Source organism: Cibotium barometz, chromosome 35, assembly GCF_041138505.1.
Source record: "Cibotium barometz isolate CiBa-2024 chromosome 35, ASM4113850v1, whole genome shotgun sequence".
NCBI classification, from domain to species: Eukaryota; Viridiplantae; Streptophyta; class Polypodiopsida; order Cyatheales; family Cibotiaceae; genus Cibotium; species Cibotium barometz.
In genome coordinates, this window is record NC_141080.1 from 41,089,115 (window position 1) to 41,115,931 (window position 26,817).

The 26,817-nt window shown below is 45.2% G+C and overlaps 1 protein-coding gene across 2 annotated transcripts; it reads left to right on the forward strand.

Moving 5' to 3' along the window:
- Window positions 1–367: 367 nt before the first annotated feature.
- On the forward strand, window positions 368–26,594 carry LOC147618450 (uncharacterized). Of its 2 annotated transcripts, none has more exons than XM_086774885.1 (11): window positions 368–816; window positions 1,308–1,439; window positions 1,729–1,901; window positions 23,240–23,691; window positions 23,767–23,881; window positions 23,974–24,317; window positions 24,505–24,998; window positions 25,089–25,303; window positions 25,435–25,592; window positions 25,686–25,774; window positions 26,111–26,594. In XM_086774885.1, the coding sequence occupies exons 2-11, from the start codon at window positions 1,327–1,329 to the stop codon at window positions 26,352–26,354; spliced, it is 2,397 nt and encodes a 798-aa protein (XP_086631011.1). In that variant the 5' UTR covers window positions 368–816; window positions 1,308–1,326; the 3' UTR covers window positions 26,355–26,594. The 2 variants fall into 2 exon arrangements, with proteins under 2 accessions (XP_086631011.1, XP_086631012.1); XM_086774886.1 differs by having other exon boundaries at window positions 26,152–26,594.
- Window positions 26,595–26,817: the final 223 nt, after the last annotated feature.

The window sequence follows — 26,817 nt, forward strand, 5'->3', positions numbered from 1 at the left end:
AAATGATGGTTTTAGTAGAGATGGTGCTTGTTTTTTTTTTCCAGATTTTATCTTATTTATTGATGGCCACTCAAAATAAGGTGGGTGTATTTAGTGACCAAAATGTCAAAAATGGGCTTAAAAAGCACCCCTATGGAAGCTTTCACCTTCTTCCATGGACGCAGCACAATGGGATGCAAAGGCCATGGCCCATAATGTGGCAAGCTATCCCATACACACAACGTGCACTCTTCAAAAGTACAAGTGAGTAGCTCAAAAGAAATCTAGTGGCCGGACACGTCGATTAATAACTACAACTTCCAATTATGTTGGTAGGGACTGTTCACACCAGCACGGTCAAAAAGGGATCGTTTACACTAGGACGTGTTGGTGAGCGATCTTCACAGGTCCCCTTCCCTCCCTTTTTCACGTTCTCTTTCTCTCTCCGTCTCTGTTTCTCTTCCCTCTGCTTTCCTCTCTGCGAGGAGGTCCTTGGAAGCAAGGCGAATTCGTTTAAGAACTATTTTTTTTTCCCAAGACGACGCAATAGCCAGCAGGTCAGAGAAGCATAAGGGTGAGGAAAAGAGGCGGGAAAACCAAATTGCAGGATTCGAGACGACGACGAGTGGACGATTTGCGCAAGCAAAAGCACAGGGATATAGAGAGAGAGGGAGAGAAGCTCGCTTCATCCATCGCCTGCTTCTCCTCTCTCTCAGCTCTGCCATTTTCGCAGAGTTTCGAAGAATATCAGTTCAGAGTTCTACCACATTCTCTGCTGTCTCTGCCGTTTGAGGGTTTGCGCCACGGCGTTCTGCGTTTCCATTCAGCCTCGCACAAGTAAGCATTTTTTCTTTTTCATTCCTGTCAACGTTACCCTAGCAAGCCAAGCTTGCCCTTTGGTGCCATCAAGCAAAGTGAAGTTTTTTCAGGGTTTTGAAACCCTAGGAACGATGAAGGAATTTCAGATTACACACAGAAATCCATGCCGGCCTTAGCATAGCCCTTACGAATGAGTTTTTTTTTTCTTTTTCTTTGGATGGCAGAGCCCATGAATCTAGCATGGTTCTCGTGATCCTGGCATATACTTTACCATGTTATATGCATGAGTTGCCCTAGCCGTACTTACATGACACATACATAGGGTACATGGCGCTTTTAAGTGTGTCCAAGTTAGATACATCACATATCATATCAAATGGCTGATCAGCTTCAAGGTTAATATCAAGGGGAGATTATCAATAGTAAAATGGTAAAAAAAAAACGGAAAATTGCATTTCAAGCTAGTTATATATACATGAGTAGTTTAAATTGAAAAAATTTAATTGCAGGGCACTACTACTTGGCCATATGCCTCTCCTAAAGAGAAAGCCGTATGACCTCAGCAAACCACCAGATAACCTGAAACCAAAAGAGCTCGTTTTTCAAGTGCGTTTTACAAAGGAGATATTCAGAGATTATGAGTATCCTTTTTCTATTCCTGCAGTCTTCCTGTACACTCATGCCTGTGCGCACAATGTGCATATGGCCACAAACACCATCTGCAATGTATGTGTGTTGTAGATGATACAATCATGGTTCTGTGAACTTATGTAACTGTGTCCCATGATGTGCACTATGAACTTACATTGTGCATGTCACGGAGCAAGGTTACATAATGCATGAGCAAGGTTACATAATGCATCGTAGTGGATCAAGCCTTATGCGTAGGAAAGCACTTCCTTGCCATCCTTGACATATCTTCACCACCAGAGAGTATTTGAAGCGGATAAATTTGTACCGTCAAAGAGTGTGGACATGTAAGTATACAGGTAAAATCAACTTGATATATGAGGAGGCTCTTGTATCAGAGCGCAAAGCTACAGAAAAAGTGCAGCAATTTCCTAAAGAGTTTATGGGACCTGTACTCCGTCTTGTGCAATTCAGTAAGTTCTGTCAATGCTTAATTTCTCAAGTAAATCAATAATAGTGTTTAGTGCAGCTTCTATTCCAAGTGTCTAGTTTATGATATTGTTAAACTATATCATTGAGAAAAATGATGCTTTTTAATTGTCTTTAATTTTTTAAGTTTCTAGTTCATGATATTGTTCTAGATGAATCTTTGTTTTAGCTGTTGGATGAATTGAATTTGATATTAGATTTGAGGGTCATAAGAGAGATTTGCTGTGAGGTTGAAATTGCATATGCAACCAAGAAGATACAATGTGCATACAATATGTGATAGGAGATGCAAGAGCTTCTCTAAGAGTTATAAACAACAAAGAAATGAAAGATGAAGTGGATAGTCATGTGGATAGCATATTGGCAAAAGCTGTGTGTTTGTGGCCATGAGCACAGAGTGTAGAAAACTAGAAATAAGCCAAGGGTAGCAAAAGAGAACTTTTTCCAAACTTGACTAAGATGTCTCTCCTCTATTGATTGACCCCCTCAATTCTAATTAGGCAACCAACACTAAAGGAATAGCGGAAAAAGAAATTTATTGGAACCTTGGGCTATAAAGAAGCATTATTTGTTGTACTAATTCTTTCTATTTGCTACTTCCCTTTGTGCTAGGCTTCATTATGGTTGAGTCTGCCCTGCATCTCCGGAGGTTTGACAGAAACTTAGTACGAAGGGCTGTGAATATATGCTCTTATGTGTGTGTGTGTGTGTGTGAGAGCATATCTTGATACAGAGTTCTACACCCACTATTGGGCACTGATGACGTTAGTGGGGATGTCGTAGTATCTAGTCCATATGATGCATAATGGAGTTGATAGTTATATAGTCTTGTGGGTTGACTACCATTAGTATATAACATGCACGTTCCTAAAAGGTGAATTTGGCATGTTCCTGGATTCATCTAGGTATATATATAAAGAAGCAAAACGGTAGTGTTTTAATTGTAGAGTGTCCACATATCTTGTCAATGAAGCTTGGTGGTGAGCTCAACGTCTATGGTGTAACCTTCTCAGACTATGGAATAGCTTCGCAAGATTCTAGTTGAAGTAAGGCTCTAAGAGGAGACGCGGGCTTTGATACCAATGTAAGACTTTTGGGCTAATATAAGTGTTTAGCATTATGATTATAATAACGAAAGACTTAAACACATGAACATAAGCTTTCTAAACATTCTATTAGTGTTTAGCTTTAATCATAAAAGTTTGTTTCACAATTATGACTTTAACCTATAATAAATATGTGAGCAAAAGCTTTAATTATAAAAGTAATCACTGATCTTATTGTGGTCATTCTCGAAGTAGGAGCAAAAGTCTCCTCATAATCTATTCCCCTTTTCTGGGAGTAGCCTTTAGCCACAAGTTTTGCTTTGTACCTGTCAATAGTACCATCATACTTCCTTTTGACTTTGTACACCAACTTTGTTTCAATGACATGCTTGCCTTTAGGCAATTCCACAAGATCCCAAGTATTGTTCTTCATGATAGAAGAGATTTCAGCTTGCATAGCTTGCACCCAATGCTCATTCTCATGTGCTTCTTCATAAGAAGAAGGCTCTTCTGAATCAAAGAGACCACCCATGGCTAATGTAGACTCCCCACGATGTATATTCAATGCATGGTTGGAACTAGTCCTTGTTCTACCTGTGAGTGGAGCTGCAAGTTTGCTTTCTTGCAAAGTTTTCAGCAACCATCTTGGCACTGACTTGGTTGTGTCTATGGCTGTTTGCTCTTCCCTGACAAGATCTTCCACTTCTTCCATAGAAGAGGGCTGAATGGCTAGCTGTTCCACATGTTCTACATGAGGATTTTCTTGTGTAGGGGTTGGCTGATCTGAATCCCCCCTAATTGCAATGGTAATAGTCCATCAAACATGTCCTGTATGCTTGTATCATTACTTTTATACAAGTTGTACATACATGGGGCTGTTCTGAATTTTCAGCAAATACCACATCTCTACTGACAAAAATCCTTCGTGTTGTTGGATTATAAAGACGGTATCCCTTGCTCTCATTGCTGTAGCCCACAAAAATGCATTTCATTGCTTTGTCAACTAGCTTTGTTCGGAGTTGTTCTGGCACATGTGCATATGCCAAACACCCAAATGTACGCATATAATCCACTGTTAGCTTTCGGCTATACCAAGCCTCAAATGGTGTTATGGTTTTCAAAGCTTTTGTTGGACACCTGTTCAACACATGAGTTGCACACATTATAGCTTCCATCCAAAAATTGTGAGGCAACTTTTGGGCTTTCACCATGCATCTTGCCATCTCCATGAGAGATCTATTTTTCCTTTCAGCTACACCATTCTGCTGCGGTGTATAAGGCACAGTACATTGGTGTTTGATGCCCTTTTGAAGCATATAATCCTTGAATGCATTTGACATGTATTCTCCACCTCTATCTGAGCGGAGTGTTTGGACTTTACATCCACACTTATTTTCAGCCATTGCTACAAAGTGTCGAAAGCATGTAAATACCTCTACTTTCGCTTTCAAAGGGTAAACCCAAGCAAACCTGGAGTAGTCATCAATGAATGTGATGAAATAAAGATGCCCCCCTATGGATGGTGTCCGCATTGGACCACATACATCACTATGTATGAGCTGTAATTTACTTTCAGCTCTAACAGCTCCATCTTTGGGGAATGGTTTTCGTTGCATCTTTCCCAAAATACACCCCTCACATACATGTCTTGGTGGAGACTCGAGGCGGCATATTATCAACCATATGATGCTTCTGCAAAAGCATCAAACTCCGAAAATTTACATGCCCAAAACAAGCATGCCATAGCTCTGCATCATGCATAGCAGGAGTGTGGGCAGCCACTGTATTTGCATCATAAGTACGCTTGTCATAGCTGTCCAGCTTATACAAGCCTTTGTATCGTGTTCCAGAAGTGACTATTTCATAACCCTTTGATGGGTCTTTTACCAAACACTTTCCATCTTCAAATTCAACCTTAAAACCTTGGTCGTTTATGGTTGAGACGTAGAGCAGATTTTTCTTTATGCCTGGAACATACAATACATTTTTCATACATATATTGGCACCATTGGCTGCAATAAGTATGACATTGCCAATTCCCTTTACTGGATATGTGGTATGATCTGCACATGATACAGTGCGGCCATTTGAAGCATAAACCAAGTGCTGAAATACATCTTTGCATGAAGTGATGTGGCTCGAAGCACCACTATCAAAATACCATGATACATCCTGCCTGTCAGATGCAATGCAAGACATATCATTGTCTGAAGCACTTGGTGTGTCACTAGTGCATGTGACCAAAAAAGTGTACTCTTCTTGAATTACATTAGCTGATTGCTGTGCTTTGTCATCAGAAGAGTCTGCTACTGCATTGCCTGTTTCTTTCCTTTTCTCTTTTGCAATGCGCTTCCTACATTCACTGATGTAGTGTCCAGGCTTATGGCAGTAGTGACATTTGCCCTTCTTTTTGGGCTTGTTTGCATCCCCTTTGTCAGACTTTTCACGACCAGAAGAGGGCTATCCATGACCAGCCTTGCTAGACTGTTGTCCCCCATGCTTAAAGCTCTTTGCTTTACCCTTATCCTTGGCTGTAAATGCCTTGTCTCCACCACGGTTGCTCAATAAGTTTGCTCTTGTTTGCTCTTTCTGCAAGAGTAAACCCACCAGCTCTTCAAAAGTGACGGGATCACCACCTCCTCTCATAGAGAGGTTGAGAGAGGTGTGAAAGCCCAAGTAGGAAGGTGGTAAAGAATGAAGAGTGTTGGTGACCAGCCAGCTGTCTGGGATAACCTCATCAATGTTGAGCAATTGTTCCTGCAAATCTTTCACTTTGGTGAGATGATCTGCCATGGAATCACTCTCATCCATAGAAAGAAGATCCAATTGCCTCTTCAAGTAGGCAACTCTTGCCTCGTTGCGTACTTGATACATTGCTTCCAATGTGTCCCATGCAAGCTTCGATGTCTTGCAAGAACGAATGTGCGGAATAATAGTCCTTTTCACTGAAAGGGCTATCAATGACATGGCCTGTGCATCCCTAGAGTCCCATCTCTTCTGCTCTTGTGTGGGAGTAGGTTCTACTTCAGGAGCTCTTTGAGCACCTCCCCTTTGAGGCGTAGCTGGCTGTATGGTAAGTGGGCGTGTGTCATTACCACACACGATGCCCCAAAGCCCTTTGGCTACCAGCAAATTACGGATCATGAAACTCCAGAGGGAGTAGTTAGATCCATCCAACTTGTCCTCCTGGGTGAGCACACCAAATACATTAGTAGCATTTTGAACCATGTCAACAAAATATACATGCAAGCAAACCAAGCACCAATGTGCACTGCCAGGCAACCAAATGTCCTGTGTAAATTTTTGTTTGCAAACTGAAGCAAGTGTAAACCTGCACCAAATTGTCCAATTACACACAATGTGTATACATATGCGACAAATCACAGATGTAATGTCCAATTACATGCTCCAATCTGAAAAGCCCCAATTTTTATGCATTGCAATTTCTTCAATGTGCAATTAATTGGCCAATTTTCACAAAAGCCCCAAATTTTTGCAACTGAAAGAGGCTCAATTTGTTGATTTTGACCTCAATTTGGAAAACCCCCAAATTCCAACTTAAACAGTATGAATGGCACCATTTGCAATTTTTCTGGCAAAGGGGAATTTTGGCAAACCCCTAAAAATTACTGAACCTGCCTTGCCCTGCAGTTAAAAAAAAAAGTTTATGGGTTCAACACATAATAATAAACTTCTAAAGCAAACCTGCAAGAAGCGAGGGCAGCACATATGGTACAGGTGCCACCCGAGCAGTACACACGAAGGTTGGTTAACGCAAGTACAAGCGTGTAGCAGCGGTGTCAGGCTGGAGGCCGGCATTGGACTGGAGCGCTGCAGGTAAACGCGCCGGAATGAAGTACTGGAGCAGTGCAGGGGTGCGCACTGGACGAGGTATTGGTACCCGCAGGGAGTGGCGTCCGGAGCTGCAGGTACGCGCGTATGGAACCACAGGTACGGTCGGAACCGTGCAGTCGGGGTGGCCGGAGCAGGGCACGACGGTAGGCGCACCCAGAGCGATGCAGCTACTGGGCAAGAAGGAGGCGGAGGTCCCCGCACTAGCTCCGTTGGGACAAGGAGGTAGAAAGCGGCAGTGGCGCTCCTTGCACTAGTGTGCCGGCGGGGTTGGGCGGAAGAAGTGGACAGAATGAGCGACGGACGGACGGGATTTCGCAGGCGACGGACGGACGGATTGCGTTGACGGAATTCCACAGGGAATTGCAGAGACTGAAATTCCAGGAAGCTGAGAACCTCCAGAGCTCTGATACCAATTGTTGGTGTTGGACTCACACACTCACACACACACAAATCTGCACATTAGGGTTAGGTGCAGGATGGAGAAGCTCACACAGGAGAGAGAGAGAGAGAGAGAGAGAGAGAGAGAGAGAGAGAGAGAGAGAGAGAGAGAGAGAGAGAGAGAGAGCCAAAAGTGTGGTAGCCACAAAATTCAAGTCAACCCTTGCATGTGTGTCACATCCATATAATATAGAAGTACAAAATATTATATGTAGAGTGTCCTTTCACATGATATCCAAGGGGAAAAACCACATGGGAAAAAGTACCCTTGGTTAAGCCCTGTTCACACATAGCACTACCATAAGTGCGCATATGCCTACATGTAGCAGATTCACATGGGTTTATTTTCTCTCATAGAAGGACCAAGCTTCTCCTCGGTTCAAGGAGTGGCATGTGATGGTGGAGAAAGAGTCTGGCTTGCAGATAAAGACTCTTAGGGCTGACAAAGGAGGAGAATTTTCTTCCAATGCTTTCGTGCGGTTTTGTGCGGAACGTGGCATCAAGCGGGAGCTGGCCAATATAGGTTCGTTGTTAGAGAATGGAGTAGTTGAGCGTAAGAACAGGACTGTGGTGGAGATGGCGAGGAAGATGCTGGAGCATCGTGATCTTCCTCGTCCACTTCGGGGAGAGGTTGTGGCTATGGCTATGGCTGTCTATATCCTCAACCGTTATCCGACGACTTCAGTACCGAACATGACTCCCTTTGAGGTGTATTATGGCAGGAAACCAGATGTCTCCGATTTTCGTGTGTTTGGGAGTGATGCATATGTTCACATTCCAAAGAAGTAGAGGGGGAAGCTCGACTCAAGGTCCCAAAAGCTTGTCTTTGTGCGATATAACTCTCTTTCCAAGGGATACAGGTTGTATGATATAAAGAGGAACGAGGTTGTCGTCAGTAGGGATGTGGTTTTTGATGAGCATGTTCTGGTTTCCACTGTTAATGAGCTGCCACTTCTTGGAGACCCAGATGATTCTGATGATGATTCCCAGTAGATTGTTCCAGTTGGACTGCCTCAGTCAGTTGAGGAGGTTGAGCCCGCAGCTAGAGATGAGTCCCTGCAGCAGCAGGAGGCTCCGCGTTCTATTCGAGTACCCAGGTGGTTGGTAGACACCCTTCGCGAGTCAAGTGTTATGGAGCTTCCCTCCGAGTGGACCACGGAGGACGGACCTTGAAGATTGCATAGAGTTCGTGATAAAAATCATTCAATTGAGCTTTTACAGGTAAACTATGCTTTGATGTCTCGTATCATGTGGGACAAAGAGTCCACTTCCGTCAAGGAAGCCCTTGCACAAGATACTTGGAGGAAAACCATGCAAGTGGAACTGGATGCCATTGAGAAGAATAACACTTGGGAGTTGGTTCTGAGGCCGTCGAAACGGTCAGTGACCACGATTCGGACCGTTCTTGCCCTTGCTTCTTCTCAGCGGTGGCCCATATTTCAGATGGATGTTAAATCTGCATTCCTTAATGGTGACCTGCAAGAGGAGGTGTATGTTGAGCAACCTCTAGGCTTTGAGGTTCCAGGATCAAAGGGGATGGTTTACAGGTTGCGAAAGGCCTTGTATGGTCTTAAACAGGCTCTCAGGGCTTGGAATCAGAAGATCGATTCTTTCTTTTTACGGACTGGATTTCAGAGATTGGTTGCAGATCCCAATCTATATCTCTTTCGGGAACGCGGTATGGTCATGTTGATCATCCTTTATGTGGATGATCTCATTCTCATCGGCAATCATATGGAGCACATTGTAGTGATGAAGGTTGCCTTGTCAAAGGAGTTTGAGATGACTGATTTAGGCTTACTCCACTTCTTCTTGGGATTGGAGATCTCGCAGACCCAGAGGGGGTTCTTTGTCTCTCAGCAGTGGTATGTTCTGTTAGAAGTCATCTCCTATCTATACATATACACCATGGTCTTGTTGTTGTGGGTGTGCCCGCCCATATTAGGTGTTTCATCATTTTTCCCCACTCTCCATATTTTTTTTTCATTTTTCCCTATTTTTTCATGGCTTGGGTGGCTGTCCTGTGATGGCAGGACCCAGTTGCTGGCCGACTGCATCAGTATGCATGTGTTCACACTCTGGGAGTTGGCCGACTAGTTTGCACAAGTCGTGGACTTCTCAGATGCAGGTCGACATCTTTTCTGCTGTGTCGACTGTTCACATATGCGGTCGTGGGTTTTCTTGTCCGATTGGCTGTCCTTGATGCAGGCCGACCCCATGTTTGGGGCCATATAAAATGGCCGCATTGCCCCCATCACATTGTATCATGTTTTCGGGATTTTCCTTGTTTATAGAGAGCAGAGTTGCATGCCTCTCTCTCTCTCTCTCTCTCTCTCTCTCTCTCTCTCTCTATATATATATATATATCTCCATTGCTGTATTTTTTCTGCACTTGCTCGTGTTCTCAGATTTTGTCTTCATCCCCGCTGCATATTCTGACATGTTCATGAGTTGCTTGAGGCCTTTGGGATGGAGAAGTGCAAGCCTATCACGTCACCAATGAACCAGTGAATGATCCTTGTGAGCCAGTTGATGCCTCTCTGTATCGGAAGCTGGTTGGTTCATTGATCTGGTTGCTGAACACCAGATTGAACTTGAGATTTCCTGTGGGGCTGTTGAGCTCATTTATGCAGACGCTGTTGAAGTCTCATTGGGATGCAGGATTGCAGATCTTGCGGTATCTGCAGGGTACGAAGGATCTTGGACTCTTCTACACCACTGGAGGTGAAACGAAGGAACGAGTTCGACTCCAAGGTTGGAGTGACTTAGACTGGGGAGGAGATCAAGACACGAGGAGATCTACATTAGGTTGCAGTTTTACCCTCGGCTTAGGAGCTGTTTCATGGAGCAGCCAACTATTGCCTTGTCGTCTACAGAGGCAGAGTATCGGACTTCTTGTGGTGCTGCTTGCGAGGTTGTGTGGCTGCGGAGGTTGCTTGGCGAGATTGGGTTTCCATAGAAGGAGCCCACGGTCATCTAGTGTGATAACCAGAGCTGTATGGCTATTGCTCGGAACCTGGTCTTCCATGCCTGGACCAAGCACATAGAGATACTATATCACTTTGTTCGTGAGAAGATCTTGGCTGGTGACATCTTGCTTCTTTATTGTTCGACGGAGGACAATGTAGCGGACCTCTTCACGAAGTCTCTACCTCAGGCTATGCTCCGACGGCACTCCAGCTCACTGGGGTTGGTTCCATATCTAGGAGCTGAGAGGGGGTGTTAGCAATCATCTCCTGTCTGTACACTATGTTAGGGCCTTTGTTGTGGTGTGCTCGCCCGTATTTGGTGTCTTCCCATTTTTCCTCACTCTTTGTATTTTTTCCTATTTTTTTGGAGCTGTGTGTGGGCTGTCGGCTGCCCCCAGATGCTTGGCCGACTGTGTCTGTGTTGGCCGACTGATTAGGTGATGCACGAGTGTATTTTTGTGCTGGCTGATTGCTTTTTTGCTGGTCGACTGTCCATATGCTGGTCGTGGGCTGCTCTGTCGGCTGACTCTGGGTTGGCCGATCAACAGCCAGGGGCCATATAAAATGGCCCCTTGCCCCCACACTCTTCCATGTAGATTCTGGGATTTTAATGATGTATATAGCAGAGTTACACTAGCTTCTCTCTCTCTCTTTCATCTGTGTATTGATCTCTACAGCAATTGTCTTCATTTCTGTTGTGCATTCTGACATGATCTTGGCTAGATGGTACTTGGAAGGTGAGGCCATTTGTTGGTGGACCTAGTGGGCTTATGCCCACACCAGATTAGGTATGGCGGCTTATGTTTGGTACGTGTTTGTCCTCCACCTTAAGCGGCGGTTTCTACTGCACCATTACCTTGAGTGACTCGAAGACGAGTTTAGGGGAGCATGGCAAAACGCGTAACTAGTCCTTCATTTTGCTAGAAAAATTTCAAACTTATGTTTGGGCTAGCCACCTTCGAACATGCACTCTCGCTTGCACAGAGTGGTGAAATGGAGCATAATGGCGGAAAGCCCAAGACTTCTCAGCTTGCCACTCCCAAGGCACTCGCCCTGGGGGTAAAAGGCCAGAACCAGACGTGGTCTTCCCCAGGATAGAGCATGGGAGTCTCTGGCTCCAAGAACTCGACCAATGCGCCCAAGCTTACTCCAGACCAGAAAGCTCAAGCAGGCAAGACCGGCGGCAAATTGAGTGCTGAGGAGATAGCTTAGTACAAGGAGGAGCGTAGGTGTTTCTTTTGTCATACAAAAGGACACACTTCTAGGGAGTGTCCTAAGAAGATTGCCACTCCACAGACAACCACCCCAGCCTCTACGGCTTTCGTGGCAAGCCCAGCTCCCACAGACCCCAGCGGTTGTCCCTAGTTCTTCGGATCCGAGTAATCGTTAGCCGGGAGCTGGAAGATAAGCAGAAGGGCGTCCATGACCAGGAGTATGAGTGCAACAAATTGCTTAAGACCTTTGGCTACATAGGTGGCCAGAGAGTTGTTGTCTTGTTTAACAGCGACAACATGGAGGATGTGGTCATGGCACAGGCTGCTCGGCGAGCCCGTTTCGTCTTGAATTCGGTGGACAAGAAAGTTGAGGGTTTTAGCACATGGATGACGATGAGCATCAAGTTTGAAGCTCTAGGTGCTAAGTTAGTTATTTATGGCATAGAGTTTGTGCATGATTTTATGATTGTTGCTCTAGTAGGAGACCTAATTTTGGGAATTGAGTGGTTTGACAAGTTCCAGCCAGATAGTGATTGGGACAGGCTCACTTTTTAGATTAGTCGGAATGTGTCCAAAGTCCCAGTGACCATTAAGTGTGAGCTAGGAATCTCGAACTTTCCTCTCATAAGCCACTTGCAAGCTAAACAAGCAATCAGGAAAGGCACTCAGTGTGTGATAATATACATCCAGACTGCCCAGACGTTGGCCAGTGCTTCAGAGAAGCACTAGGCTCTCCATGACAAGTTCCAGAAGATTTTTCTTCGGGAGTCTAGACCGGAGGACCACAAGATAGTGCTGGAGATTGGTGGAGTGCTGAGATCATTGGTGGCACAAAGGCTTGCTTGTGGAGGTTTGCTATTGTCGTGGATATGGGTTCTCTCTTAGAGGAGGAATCTGTCCTTGTTTCTCAAGGGCAGGTAAGGGTCTCTCCTAGTGGACAGGATCAGGCACTTACTACAGTGCAACAGATAAGACATGACGTCGTCGTTGCTACTCTTGTGGAAATCAGGGTCATTTGGCCAAGGATTGCAAGAACAACGGTAAAGCCTTGGCTAGGATCAAGTTTTCAAAGATATGCAGTGATCATATACAGGATGATGACTCTGATACTTCTAGTGTCCCCAAGGTTGTGAAAGCTAGGGAGGACTTGGATGGTCATTTTCTATAGCTATAGTTATAGATATAGTTCCCCCCCGTGTGCTTCCAGCGAGAGGAGGCTTGTGGGCGGGAGAGGGGGCTGTCACAAGCTTTGATTTTTTGTGCATGGGACCAATATGTCAAAGTTCCAAGTAGTTAAAATATTTGGCGAGACAAGTTTATTTTTTAGAGTTATGGACTGGATGTGTTCCAAGTCTATTGCTTGGTGTAGCAGAGATTATGGATTGGATAAGTTCCAAGTTCATTGTTTGAAGTCTTTTGAGACGTGATGTGTTCACCGTCTACTGTTGAGGGATGATGGGAGCGGTGTTTTCCGCAAACTCATAATTCTATACCAAGAGCCAAGTAGATTTCTTTGCTGTTCAGGGTGGCATTTTGTTTCGAGGAGTCAAGTTGGGAGGTGCTCTTTTCGAGGTGTATTCAGTATCTACAGTATTGGAGTGTCCATGGTTGCATCTTCATCAGCTTATCTTCTTCAGAATTTGCAGTTGGAGGTTGGTTGCTTCTTTTGCGTCCGGGTCTCACCACCTCCGCTCCGAGGAGGGTGTTGAAATAGTCAGAGTCTCAGTGGTGTGAAAGGATGCCTAGGTCTTGGTGTGAACACATTAGGTGTGAACCACCTCTTATTAAGGGACAAAAGATAAGGCCTTGTGCCTATAAAAGCATTGTAGATAGTGGATGTTTTATCACTGATAATTTAGTCATTGTGTTGCTATGCAATCTTGCTCTCTCTTGTGTGTTGTCCTGTCTCTCTCTTTCTCTCTTCCATCCATGGTTACTCATCCACCTACCATGGCTTGAGCTCTCCATCGTCTTTTCTTCTACACTCTTGGGCACGATGGTATCTCACAAGACAAAGCTAGATGTTCCAATTGAGTGAGTACCCTCCAGACCCGCGGCAGGCTGGCAAACAGGCTATAGAGAGGTAGCCCCACAAATGGTGGATGTTGAGGTTGGGTTCACGGTTCATGAGGAGGATGACACATTATGAGTCCGGACACGTGAGGTTTTGCTGCCTACTGCCGCCTACTTTTATTGTACACATAGGGTCTACGTAGTACTTGACCTTGTCTATCTTTTCAGTAGCTAGTCTTTTACTTTTTTCATGTTGTCTTGATATTCAGTTTACTCATAGGTCACATGTAACAACTTTTTGTTCTTTCGGGTCTTTTGTAGACGTTAATGACATCTCTCTCTCTCTAGATTGAGTGTACAAAGCCTCATTGACGGAACTACCGGTTGATGATGCCCCACTTGCCTTATCCTCTTCTCCTCATCAAGGAGAGATGAGATGATGCCCTCTAATGTTGGATCTGGGACATTCTTCAAGGTGGTGACCAAAGTACCATAAACCTTAGCCACTGACTTGAGTAAGACTGCAACTGCATCTTCATCATCTACCTTAGCATTTACCGATGCAAGCTGCGCCATGAGTCCCTTCATTCGAGAGATGAAGGTGCCAAGGTCGCCTTGTGTAAATTCTAAACCAAAGAATTCAATTTTCAAGGCAATTTTAGAATTTTTACCTTAAGCACCATGAAGCTTCTCCAATTCATCCCACTTTGCCTTGGCGGTCTTCAATTCATCCACATGATGGATCACGCCTTTGTCGAGATGAAGCATGATAATCGCTTGGGCCTGTTCATCGTCTTTAACTTCATCTTCTTTTGTTGGATCCACTGTCGTCTTCCCACTCACATATGGCCATAGCCCTTTGAACATAAGCATGTGCTTGACTTGAGTTTGCCATGAGTGGAACCCTTCTCCATTGAATTTCTCGATCGTTGAGAAGTCCTTAGCCATTAGACCACTAATGATGAGAACTCGGAGCTAGTTTAGAAGCCTAGGCACAAGAAGCACACTTTAAGTTGTGCTTTGCAAGCATGAATGTTGAGCTACAAGAAAACCCCATGAAGAAGGGCTAGAGAGAAGGCAATCTGAGCGTTGTGTTGTGTGAACTGAGGTGAGCCACCAAAAAAGGCGCTTGAGATGTAACTGCCCAAAAAGGCGCTTGAGATGCAGCTCACCGTGCCGCTGATGACGAGTGCAATGGCTTCCGCTCTGTTGATGACGAGCTTCAGGTGTTGCTCATGATGAGCCGTAGCCTGCGTGAGACAAGAGGGCCGCCCGCTGTTGATGATGAGCAACTGATGAGAAGAGTCGCAGCCTGTGTGAGACAAGAGGGCCGCCCGCTGGTAATGATGAGCAGGTGATGAGAAGAGCCGCATCCTGTGTGAGACAGGAGGGCCATCCCTCAATGATGAGCTGAATACACCTAGAGAGCAAATAAAGACCCTCCAAGGAACAAGAGGAGAAGGCGGCAAACGAGGCAACCACATGGGTGTAGATGATTAAGAAGACACATAAACAAGTGGAAGAAGCGGGCAGTTGGATTGAGGTTGCCAAGAAGCAACGGAACCCACCATCATCACCAAACATCATCAATGACACACTCAAAGAGGAGAAAAGAAGGAAGATTAGGGTATTTAATGTGAGGGTGGTGGGATGAAGGAAGGAGCCTCGTTGAAAGAGGACGCTATAGCACTATGCAGAAAGATGGAAATCTATGATACCCCCTTCGTCGAGGCATGGAGGGTGGGCAAAGACACCACCAAGGAACACGCACTCATCCTCAAGTTTGCGGGGTTGGAGTCGAGGCAAGCATTCCTTACCAAAAGGTGGGCACTAAAAGGAGAAAAGACTTACCTCGAAGACGATCTCACACTAGCATAGGTGGCACACAAGAGGGAGTGCATGCCACGCATCTTGGATGCACCAGGGAAATGGGCAATGTACAGTGATTGGAGGGTGATCATCACCGAGCAACGTGCCCAATGACGGTGCGAGACCTATGAGACCAAGCTAGAGATTGCGGTTTGGAACTGCGATGGCGCCTTGTGTTGGATTATATCATCTCCAAAGGTTCTACATCACCTTTTTCATGCTTGTATTGGCCATTTATGAGGCCTGGCATTGGCATATCTTAGCAGAGATTATTCAGCATTTTTTTTACCATTTTTGGTATTTTAGGCATTTTATGTAGCATTTTATGCTACTTCCATACTGTTGGCCTGCTACAGCTGGCCGACCAGCATCTTGAGGGAGTATATAAGGGCTGGCTCCCTTTCCCTCAATTCATCTCATTTTTTCAGCATTCAGTTGAGGTCATTAGCAGTTGCTACTGCGTCTCACCATTGTACAGCACCTACGGGCTTCCCTTGTGCTCAGATTTCAGCAATAAACATCAGTTTTCAGCATTTACAGGTCTTGTACTTGAGCGTACATCTGTGTTTTATATTTGCTTTTTCATGCTTGTACTGGCCATTTATGAGGCCCTGCATTGGCATATCTTAGCAGAGATTATTCAGCATTTTTCTACCATTTTTTGGTATTTTTAGGCTCTCTATGTAGCATTTTATGCTACTGCCATGCTGTCGGCCTGGTACAGCTGGCCGACCAACATCTTGAGGGAGTATATAAGGGATGGCTCCCTTTCCCTCAATTCATCTCATTTTTTCAGCATTCAGTTGAGGTCATGAGCAGTTGCTACTGCTTCTCACCATTGTACAGCACCTACGGGCTTCCCTCGTGCTGAGATTTCAGCAATAAACATCAGTTTCCAGCATTTACAGGTCTTGTACCTAAGCCTACATCTGTGTTTTATATTTGCTTCACTTTCTTTCACCTTGAGGACAGATGAAGGTCTGTTTGAGGAGACATTTAGAGGGAGAGACTTGGTCTTATACACAGACACATCAGTGCCAGGGGAGTTGGCTTCCAGAGGTGAGAGGACACAGATGGGAGTTTGTTCATCGTCCATAACCATGCACGTCAGGGGGTACTTGAGGGTCGGGAGGGGTGGCTTTACTATACGGGGAGGACTCTCAGCATGTGATACAAGCGGTCGGGTGGGATAAGGCTGCACGGTTTTTGTGGGTGAGGATCCAGACAGAGGGCCCGTTACATCTACCTTGCAGTGTGCTACTTTGCACCCTCCACTTCTAAATATGCCACCTATGGAGAGTCCCCGTACCTGCCCCTTTATGACGACATTATGAAGTTTTCTAGTCTAGGGGACATCCTCCTGGCTGGAGACTTCAATGCCCGCACCGCATGTGCACATGTACCCTTCTTTGAGACAGATGATCCCATGTACCAAGAGATTGACACGGTGGTATGGAGCTGGAGTGGACATCACAGGATATAGCAGCCCGCACAGACTATGGAGAGTATCTCTTAGCCCTCAGCGGGGCTCATAGGCTAGCCATTCATAATGGCCTAGCCAGATGGCTTGGATCGAACTCTTTCACCTCCTACTCCTTCAGACATGGAGCTAGTACAGTGTACTATCTAATGGGATCCCTCTCTTTGATCCCAATCATTCCGGAGTTTACCATCTCGTCTTGCCTCATCGGTGTTGCAGCTGACCATGCATACTTGGCCTTCTCCCTCACATGCTAACCACCTGCTTTACCCCATCACTGCTCGAGATACCACTTCACCAAAGAGACCTCTTCCATCTATTCTGATCATGTCTACTGCATCCTCTCTGACCTCGACCCCCACATCCCACCTGATGAGCTTACCACACAACTCGCAGCCACCCTCCATACGTCTGCAGCCACCTTCCTGCACTCTAGAGCCACCCCTACATCACCAGGAGGGACTGTCCCACAGAATAGCTAGTACCTCGAGGAATGTTGTGATACTTGAGTCCGTCTACATCGAGAGGTGGCGCTAGGATCCACCACTCACTAGCAAGCGCAAGTGATCTTCCGTCGTCTCACGCAGAGGAAGAAGAGAGCCTACCTAGCTAGGCTTGAGTAGGAGCTATACCAGTTATTTCTTGGGAGGGATTGTAAGGAGGCTTGGAGGACCTTCTAGGATCATCGCCTGTCGACTCCGATTACTTCACTCGGCACTTGGCACACCTATGCCACCTATCTCTACCATGCCCCTGAGCAGCCACCTCTCTCCCATCCACCCGAACCTCGTCCCCCACACTCTTCCTTCTTTGACTTGAGCATGGTGAGAAATGCTATTGAAAGGATGCAGACTGGGAGAGCATAGGATCATGATGGACTCCTCACCGAGCATTTCTCTCATGCTTGGAACACGCTAGTCCCTTTACTGGGTCACATGTTTCACAGGGCTCTATGTGAGGGCTTCCTCGCCAGCTGGTCATTGAATACTATTGTACCTATCTTGAAAGTAGGTGACCCCATGGACCACAGCAACTAAAGGACTATCATGATTGGTCACACCTTGGCCAAGATTTATGGTTGGAGTTTGGAGCATGAGCTTAGTAGATGGTCCGAGGAGCAGAGACTCGGAGCACCGGGGCAGGCAGGCTTTAGGAGAGGGCACTCCACACTAGATCATATCTTTACACTACGGGGGATCTTTGAGGAGGGGAGAGCTCACGGGCAAACGTATATACTGTTGCTTTGTGGATTTCCGCAAAGCTTTTGATACCGTCCCACGGGCATGACTAATGAGGAGATTGCAGGATATGGGAGTGCCAATAGAGATGCTTTGGGGGATCATTACACTCTATGAGTGAGTCACAGGCAGAGTACGGGCTCCAGGAGGTGACTCAGAGTCATACACAGCACTATTGGGGTGAAGCAGGGCTGCCCCTTGTCTCCTACTCTATTTGGTCTATACATTGACGAGATCTTGGATTACATAGATAGACAGGGAGGACCGAGAGCACATTTACCAAGAGCCTTGATACCGATCCTCTTGTATGCAGATGATATTGTTCTTATTTTTGATTCACGAGAGGGGCTGTAGAGGCATTTGGATGCATTACGAGCCTTTTGCGAGGATCGGGACCTCACTGTGAACCTTGGAAAGACCAGGGTCATGATCTTTAACACCTCCCCACAACGGATAGGTAGATCTGCAGTACAGTTTACATACAATGTGGAGTATGTTACCTCATATGTATACTTTGGGATCACTTTTGCCGAACCTCAGTTCTCAATGCGGAAGGCGGCCGAAGCTAGATTGATTAGGGGATATGCAGCCCTTGGCTCACTAGAGAGGTAATGCTCACAGATACAGTTTTAGGAGCCGAGGATGAAGCTTTGGCTATTTGATACTCTAGTTACACTTGCACTACTGTATGGTGCCCCCATCTGTGGTCCCAACTTACATTATAGGAGGAGACAGAGGAGAGAGCCGGCCGAGACAAATATAGAGGAGGTATATAATGGGTGCAAGTCGATGGAGAGGCCCCTAGGGGGGATGATCTCATACATGATCAGGAGTAAGCCATCAACACCACATGCGATTGTGTAGGCAAAGATGGGGGCTGTATCGATAGTGAGAGAGGCTCTATTCTAGACAGTGACATATTGGCACAGTCTATGGGAGCTTCCACTAGATAGATACCCCCGGCTAGCCCTGGAGTCCTCGAGATAGTTGACACTGAGGGAGATACAGAGTGTTGGTATGCATAGGTAGGCACTTGCTTTGGCATCCACGACATGCAGATGGAGGCATTCCCCCCGTTCCAGTATAGCATAGAGGCCCCATCATTTGCTCTCAGCCGCACAGAGCGGAATAGGGTTATAAGGAAGGACATTGTCAGACTGGATACTCAGAGGACATGGAATTCACCTAGTCGTACACTGGGGATGAAGATGGCCTTCTATAGAGATCACCTCCTATGCCTGACAGAGGATGGTTTCATCATCCGCCCACGCTACATGGACACACACCTATCTTTTGGGGTGAGATCTGCGATCGGCCAGATACGCACCTTGTCCCACCAGCTGAGAGTGGAGATAGTCAGATATGGTCCCAGGGCGGCCGCACCAGAGGATAGGATATGCCAGCTTTGTCACACAGAGCCTGAGACAGAGGATCATTACATATGCCGATGCCTTGTATACTATGAGATTCGGGGGAGTTCCATTGCCTCTTTCGAGCTGGGTTCGGACCACTTTCTAGAATCATGGACTTCTCGGATCAGAGATGCCTGAGACTTTTTCTTCTAGAGCTCCACAGACACAGGAAGTCCTTAGTGAGATCCAGATCAGCTGTACTTGCTCGAGGACCAACACAGAGAGCTCTCACCGACTTTTCCTATACCATCACTCCAAGGGCCGATCCACCCACCATACCTGGACCACAAGCTAGTGCAGGAGCTCGGCCGAGAGGTGTGACACTCGACAAAGCCACTGAGTTATGCAAAGCTCGGCGCCCCAAATCCCATCGCCCTCGCCCACAGGCACGCCACCACAGGAGGATCCGGGCCATCATCTCCCATCATCGCAAGACCACCTCGTGCCGGCTCAATTTTGCCACCTTGAGCACCATGTCACATCGGCCCATGAGGGATGTATTAGGGTGATATGAGAGCTCTTTGCACATGTACCTAGATCAGATTTTATAGTTCTAGATTTTTGTTATCTTTCTTTACTACTATTTTGTACCTAGGATGATGTACCTCATGGATATGATGTAACCTTTTGGTCTCATAGGTCATTTTGGCCTTTTGAAGATGTTAATACATCTCTCTCTCTCTCTCTCTCTCTCTCTCTTTCCCTGTCATGTGCACAGTGTGTGTCTACCGTGTGCTACACGCACACAAGACTAGCTTTGAGGTTTGGGGAAGCTTGGAGCTAGGCAGGTTGATTGGCGAGCCGAGTTAGGCATAGACTAACGGGCGGGCATCCAAGTATGGATGGGCGGGTGCCCAAGTGTGGAGCTCGATGACCGGCCAAGAGCCTATAAAAGGGTGGCCAAGGTTAGTCATTAGTTCATAGAGTCTCGTGTGTCTTTGTGAGAGCTCTATGGTCAGGAGCCTGGATCTAGTGCAGACATGCACCTGCTTTATGCAGCCGAGGCCGGCAGCAGTCTTGAGGCCCGCGAGGGTAGCTTCGTGGCGGTATGGGATGTCACGAGGTAGAGATTGGTTGGTACGTCCATCTAGTTAGCTCAGCTCGTGGCTCGGTGGGGACAGCCAAGACTTGTGGGCTTGCCCATGGCTGTCAAGGTTGGGAGGTGAGTCAGGCCTGCACCCCCTTCACGTTTGTTTGGTTTGTTTGCAGGTTTCAAGTCTTGTACCAGTAGCGTTCTACGAGGAGGTCCTATGGGGATTTGATACTCCCCCGTCGGCCACAATCACCTCATTAGCTCCAGATCCAGGACATGCTCCACCGCCATCGAGCTACCTTTCCACATCACATAGCTGAGGGAGACCTCTTGGCCATACTCATTACCCCCATGCTTGATATATTGGAGAGTGGTATACCATCTACTCGGAGCTGATGCTGCTCGCATGTTTCTATGTTCTTAGTATTTCCATGATGAGTTTCCATGGACAGTTTTGTATCACCCAAGTGAGATAGCTATGTTTATGTTTTCTTTCTGTTTTATTTTTCATTCCATGATGAGATATGCCATGGACATTATTGTATCACTTTGGTCTCATAGGCCCATTGGGTCTTTAGTAGACGCTTGATATATCTTTCTTTCTTTCTTTCTCCCCAACAATCCCCTTCTAATCCTTTCAGTTTTTCTTCCTAATGATCCAATTTTACTTTTTAAATACCATATCCCTTTAATTACGTGAAATCCTCCAATTCCCCCTCAATTCCCATATATTTTTAAATTTGCTTCAAAATTGAAATTTCTTAATGACAACTAACGTTTCTAGTATCCCCAATTTTATAATCACCCCATAATCCCCCAATTTCTTCTTTCAAACAAAAGAAAACTTCCCCCAAACTTCCAATTTCCCTAGTTCTCCCTGAATCCCCCAATTTTTCTAAATTTCCCAATTCAACCAAATCCCCCAATTTGCCTAATTTTCCCAAATCTTGAAGTACATGATTGGTAAAATTCGAATGTAGTGAATGTGTACCCATTGTGATGCGTAGTACTTCAGGTACTCGTTTGAGGCATGTTCCAAACACATTGTACTTAATGTGCCTAATCACCTTGATGCTGCCCAGTGGCTTGCATGATGTGCCTTTGCCATGTTCGGCCTGCCTGCTGCTCAAATGGCCTGCCAAAACTTCCTGGCTTGGTCTAACGTACATCTTTGTATGGGAAAGCTCTGTCCTTGGCCAATTGCTGCCCGTAAGCACTTCTAGACCGAATGTCTGCAAAATGCATGATTCACAGGATCTAAGAGGTATGTCACAACTCAAGTATCCCTTGTCCAGCGTATGTAGAGGGATTATTCATGAACTCATCAGAAAAACTTCTGATCTAGCTTCCCTTTGATTATCTATACCTACTCTTTTCGGATTCTATGAGACATGACTGTGGAAGCTAAACATAATTAATTCTAATTAATACTGATTAGGAAAATGCTCCGCTTACATATTTAAAACATAGAGGAGTAGATAGTAGGTGAAGAGACTCTTTACCTAACCTACTCGTAGTGTTTATTATAAATATATATACAATAAAAAAACAGATCTATAATTGTATGTTGTGCAATTCTGCTACAATGCGTAACCTAACTGATAACCTGCTGTCCTCCACTAGAGCAAGGTAAAATCACTTACAGAAGCTGCATGCTGATGATCCAGGATCCCTGTCTATTGTGTGAGGAACTGGCACCACAAACCCTGCTCTGTGTTCCCTTCATGAATGACCTGACCCAACAATGGCCGCCTTGGTACCCCCTTGTCCGGGTGCGCAAAATACTGTCCAGTGAGTCCATACTCGCCCTTGGGATTTGCCTATTAGGTGACTACCACTGAAGGTCATGTCCATGTGCAACCTGATTAGGGTATGCAGGTGACATCCTATCATAATGCTTGAAAATAATGGTGATGGCTCCTTCTGACTCTGGAATGTGGGAGAAAATGCTGCAACAAATATTGACTAGTCTTGTCAAAGTTTCAATAGAAAGGAAGAGCTTTTTGAGTCAGTCATATTGAGTACTGTTTTACATGACTCAGACAAGTTCAGCTCAGTGTATGTGGTTTAAAATGTGTGGCTGATAATGGGAAGGCAAAGCAGAATAAGGTGTCTGACATCTGTGCATCTACAAGAGAAGACCAGCGATTTAGAATCAAATATATTTTATTGATGAATTCTGGAGCACAAAATTCAGTTAATGTTATGTGCTTTTGAGACGAAAGTGCCCATGGTGAGGTGAAGTTTTAATGGCTAGGTGGGAAGGAAGATTGTGCAAGGTAGATGATTCTTTACTCAACTTGTCAGTGAGACGGGAGAAATCAAGAAATGAGAACAAAGGGCCCTTTTTTGTAGCTTTGGCATATTCCTTTGGCTATAAATGGCTCGTCTAACCTGCGTGCCCAGCTTAGGAATGCAGCTGATGGAATCCAAGATTGGCTCAGACAATCCAAAGCATTTTGGCTATATGGTTATAGTGCCTTTTGAACATCCAAGGTAGAATGTATGCTTTTATGTACCCATGAACATGTCTGCATTTAGATGGTTGATGTGTGGGGGTGTGGTTGTGCTAACACATGTCCATGATTTCCTGTTGTGCTTGCCATGCTGCACATGGGCTCTTTGGTAAGAATTAGAGTTTACTCAATTTTGTTTTGCGGCCTGCTTGCTCACTGAGAGAGTTCTTAACTATGCATGTGACAAGTAAGGTTTTGCACTGGTTCTAAGCTTTGGTATTTACTCCCTACTTTCATAGGTATGCTTCGACTTGATGACCTTGTGAGTGCGATATTGAAAGCTTTCAAAGATCGCTTTGTGGTTGGTGAAGAGGTGGATTATGTGAAAGAAAATGCCACGAGGCCATGCAGAGTTATTCGAGTGAATGAGGGGCAAAGTCCTGAAAATGGCACTTCTAGTTATGAAGTAGGATGGTTGGACAATGACAAGAATGTGATTGGAAACTCTGTTGAGTCAACTGATAGCTTGATACGGAAGAAAGTCCCCTTTACCAGGGCACTTGTGAAGTCCTTTATCAGGGAATCTGTGAAGGATAATGCTTCCAGGAACTCCCAGACACCCTTGGTGGTTCTTGAGAAGCTTTGTCACAAGTACGGGATAGCAACAGACCCGCCAGAAGAGTTGTTGAAGTTCTTTGTTAAACAGGAGCCAAGTAACAAGGAAGCAAATGGAGCCACCAAAAGACCACTGGTAAGGATCATAATTTTTATGAATTATGGATCCCTCCTCTAGATTGTTGGTTTTTGAATGTCATTGTCGTGACAGGTTGAAGACACACAGCCTGAGAATCACGTGAACAAGAAACAAAGAAAAGTGGATGGAGAGGTGGCAGGGGAGGGAGGAACTGCATCTGAAGATGATAAGGGCAAGGTTAAGACAGGTAATGTTGCAGTCGGTGCCTTTTGTCATGACACACTGCACGAGTGTTGAGATTTTTTGTTGCTTAGACTTAGGATTGTCTTGTTTGTGCAGATCCCATAGTGAAAGTGCTTCCTATCAAGTATCCAATCGAGGACTCTCTTATACAACCATCTCCCTATGAATCACCACTCCCAGAGAGGCCAGTTCCATCTTCAGATTTTCCTCTTTCAATGGACTGCACTGGGCATCTGCTGATGGTTTGGAATTTCTGCTCCTTGTTTGGGAAGGTCATACGCTTATCCCCATTTTCTCTAGAGGAATTTGAGAAGGCCTTGGAGTGCAAAGAAACAGACCCCATACTATTGAGGGAAGCACACCATGCTTTGCTCAAGTTGGCACTCAGCGACCCTGCAGTCCATCAGTCATTCCAAGAGAAAAGGAAGCGAAAAGCGAAAGTAAGCCTGATTATCTTTTTTATTTGTAAAGTAATATGGTGTACGCATCCACACGTGTGCCCACATTCAGAGGCCCCCCCCCCCCCCAACAACATACACACACACACACACTCTGTCTCTCTCTCTTCACACACACACACACACACACACACTCACTCACTCTTACCACTTATAGCTGTTTGTATAGGTAACTATTCAGACTTGGAAAGATGACCTTTCCGATTTTTTGAAACTGGAACGGTTTGAGAAACTGGCTCTACATTCATCAACAATTGGCAAAGGAAATTATAGGCTGTTGGAGCCTTCTACAAAACTCGATATTCTGTGTCAATTGGTTGAATGGGGTCTTGGTTCCACTGCCATCAGAGACCAGTTGGATGTTTATATAGAAGAAAAGCAGGCTATTGCAGCACAAAAAAGAAAAGAAGAAATGGAAGAATCAAAGAGGGGCAAGGAGGCACAAGAACGGTTGAAGCAGGCACAGAGTACAGATACTGCTTGTGATACTACTGAAGCAAGTTCAAGAGAACATCCAAAGGAAGAGGAAGAGGAAGAGGTGGAGGAGAAGGAGGAGGAGAGGGAGGAGGAGAGTGAATCTGATGGAGGCACAGACAATGAAGAGCCCAGCTTCGAGAAGAGTTCACATTCCAATAGTTTACCCAACGGAACTTGTGAAAATGGGTATGGGATTTTTGTCTGAGATGATGAGCATGTTCTGTTTTTGCATTTCTTTTTCAGCCATCAGCTCTAACTGAGAAGTGTGTGGACCAGTAATGGTGAAGATGAAATCTCCAAAGCGTCTGGTCGCTCGAGGCAGTTGGCCCTCAAGCTTCGGGCTGAATTGAAACAAGCAGAGGAGATAGAGAAGGAAAAGAAAAGAATTGAAGAGCAGAAAAGACTTCAAGAAAAGCGGAAGGTCAAGCTCGAAGAAATCAAGGAACGCAAACTGCAAGAGAAGAAGACGATGGAAGTGCAAAAAAGGGCAAGTATACGACATCTATATGAGTTTTTGTCATTGCCAGTCTGCAACCCATATTTGAAGAGGGTCCCATGTGTAGCTTTTTACATGATGAGTAGGATTTTTTATGTATTGCTGATTTCTTATGCTTACAGCAAGAACATCTTGAACGGGAGATTGAGAAACGTGTCATAAGAACAAATCCTTTAGGAAGAGATAGAGATCACAATAGGTATTGGTTCTTCCCAAGAGAAGGGCGGATATTTGTAGAGGATGGAGAGTCGATGAGATGGGGGTACTACAGTGCAAAAGAAGAGGTTTGTCTTCAAGCTTACTGTACTTTTTCTTCTTTTTAAGTAAGATTCACATCCTGATTTTGGCTATCGTTTTTATGGATTGTTTCCTTCCAGCTAGAAGCATTATATGGGTCCTTGAATTCCAAGGGCATAAGGGAAAAGGCACTGCAAAGACAACTAGAGAAACACTACAGTAAGATAAGGTGCGGCACATTTGATGCAGTGATTTGTTTTTTTTTTTCTCTCCTCCCCCCCAAAAAAAACATAATTTTACTCCCCACCTGGGAGTAGTCCCGAGGGTTCTCCTATTTCATGTCCCACCCAGGAGGGTGCTCCTCCAAGGAGCACTTTAGATGGATTAGCTGGGTCAGATTGCATCCCTTATACGAGAGATGACAAAGGGGAACTGTGCCCTCCATCACACGTGCATGCACTTCCCCCCACAAATGCCCCAACAACAACCCAACGCCCAAAGCTACTATTGTCAGTAGGATTTTGTTTTGTTGCTCTTAAGCTAGCGTTGATGGTTTATGTCCCAGTTTCCAAGGCCAACAACCTATCAAATTTTGTGTTGTACCAGTGATGCTTTGCAGAAGCGAAGTAAAGATATTGCGCAGCGGGTTGCCATGGAGGATTCATCTGTACGTAGATCATCTAGGGGTAAAACTGTACCTCAGCAAACAATGGAGGTTTCTTACAGAAACAAGTACAGAAATTCTTGAGCAATTTTTAGTGCTCACAGTTTTGTCCGAGCTCCCTATAAGAGTAATGTTCTACTCCTGAAGGCACTGTGAAGGTTTCCTGTCTTAGGTTCCAAGCCAAGGCTAAGAAAGTTTTACTCAATTAATTGATGTAGTTTTTTGAGGCTTAGGCAACTACTAGAGCCTTATCTGGGTTGCCTTCGCCTTGCAAAGCATGTATATTTTTTTTTCCATGCTGGTTCTTTACCCTACGAGGGAAAGAACGGGGAGAAGTTTAATTTAGACCTAGATATATGATTAATACATGAATTTCTTCATTTAATCAGGGGTGTTTGATTGGTCATTTTTCTCTGAGAGTGAATGCCTTTCACATAAGGGTCGCACTTGAGGATGATGCTAGTTGGATTTATGTACACAGCAGAAAAGGTGAACACTTTTGGCTGCTTCATGGCAGGCATGCCATGCTTAACATTGTCGGCCTGGCCCCATACTCCCTCTTGCCATTTAAAAAGAATGTGTTTCCCCCACGCATGTTATGTATACAT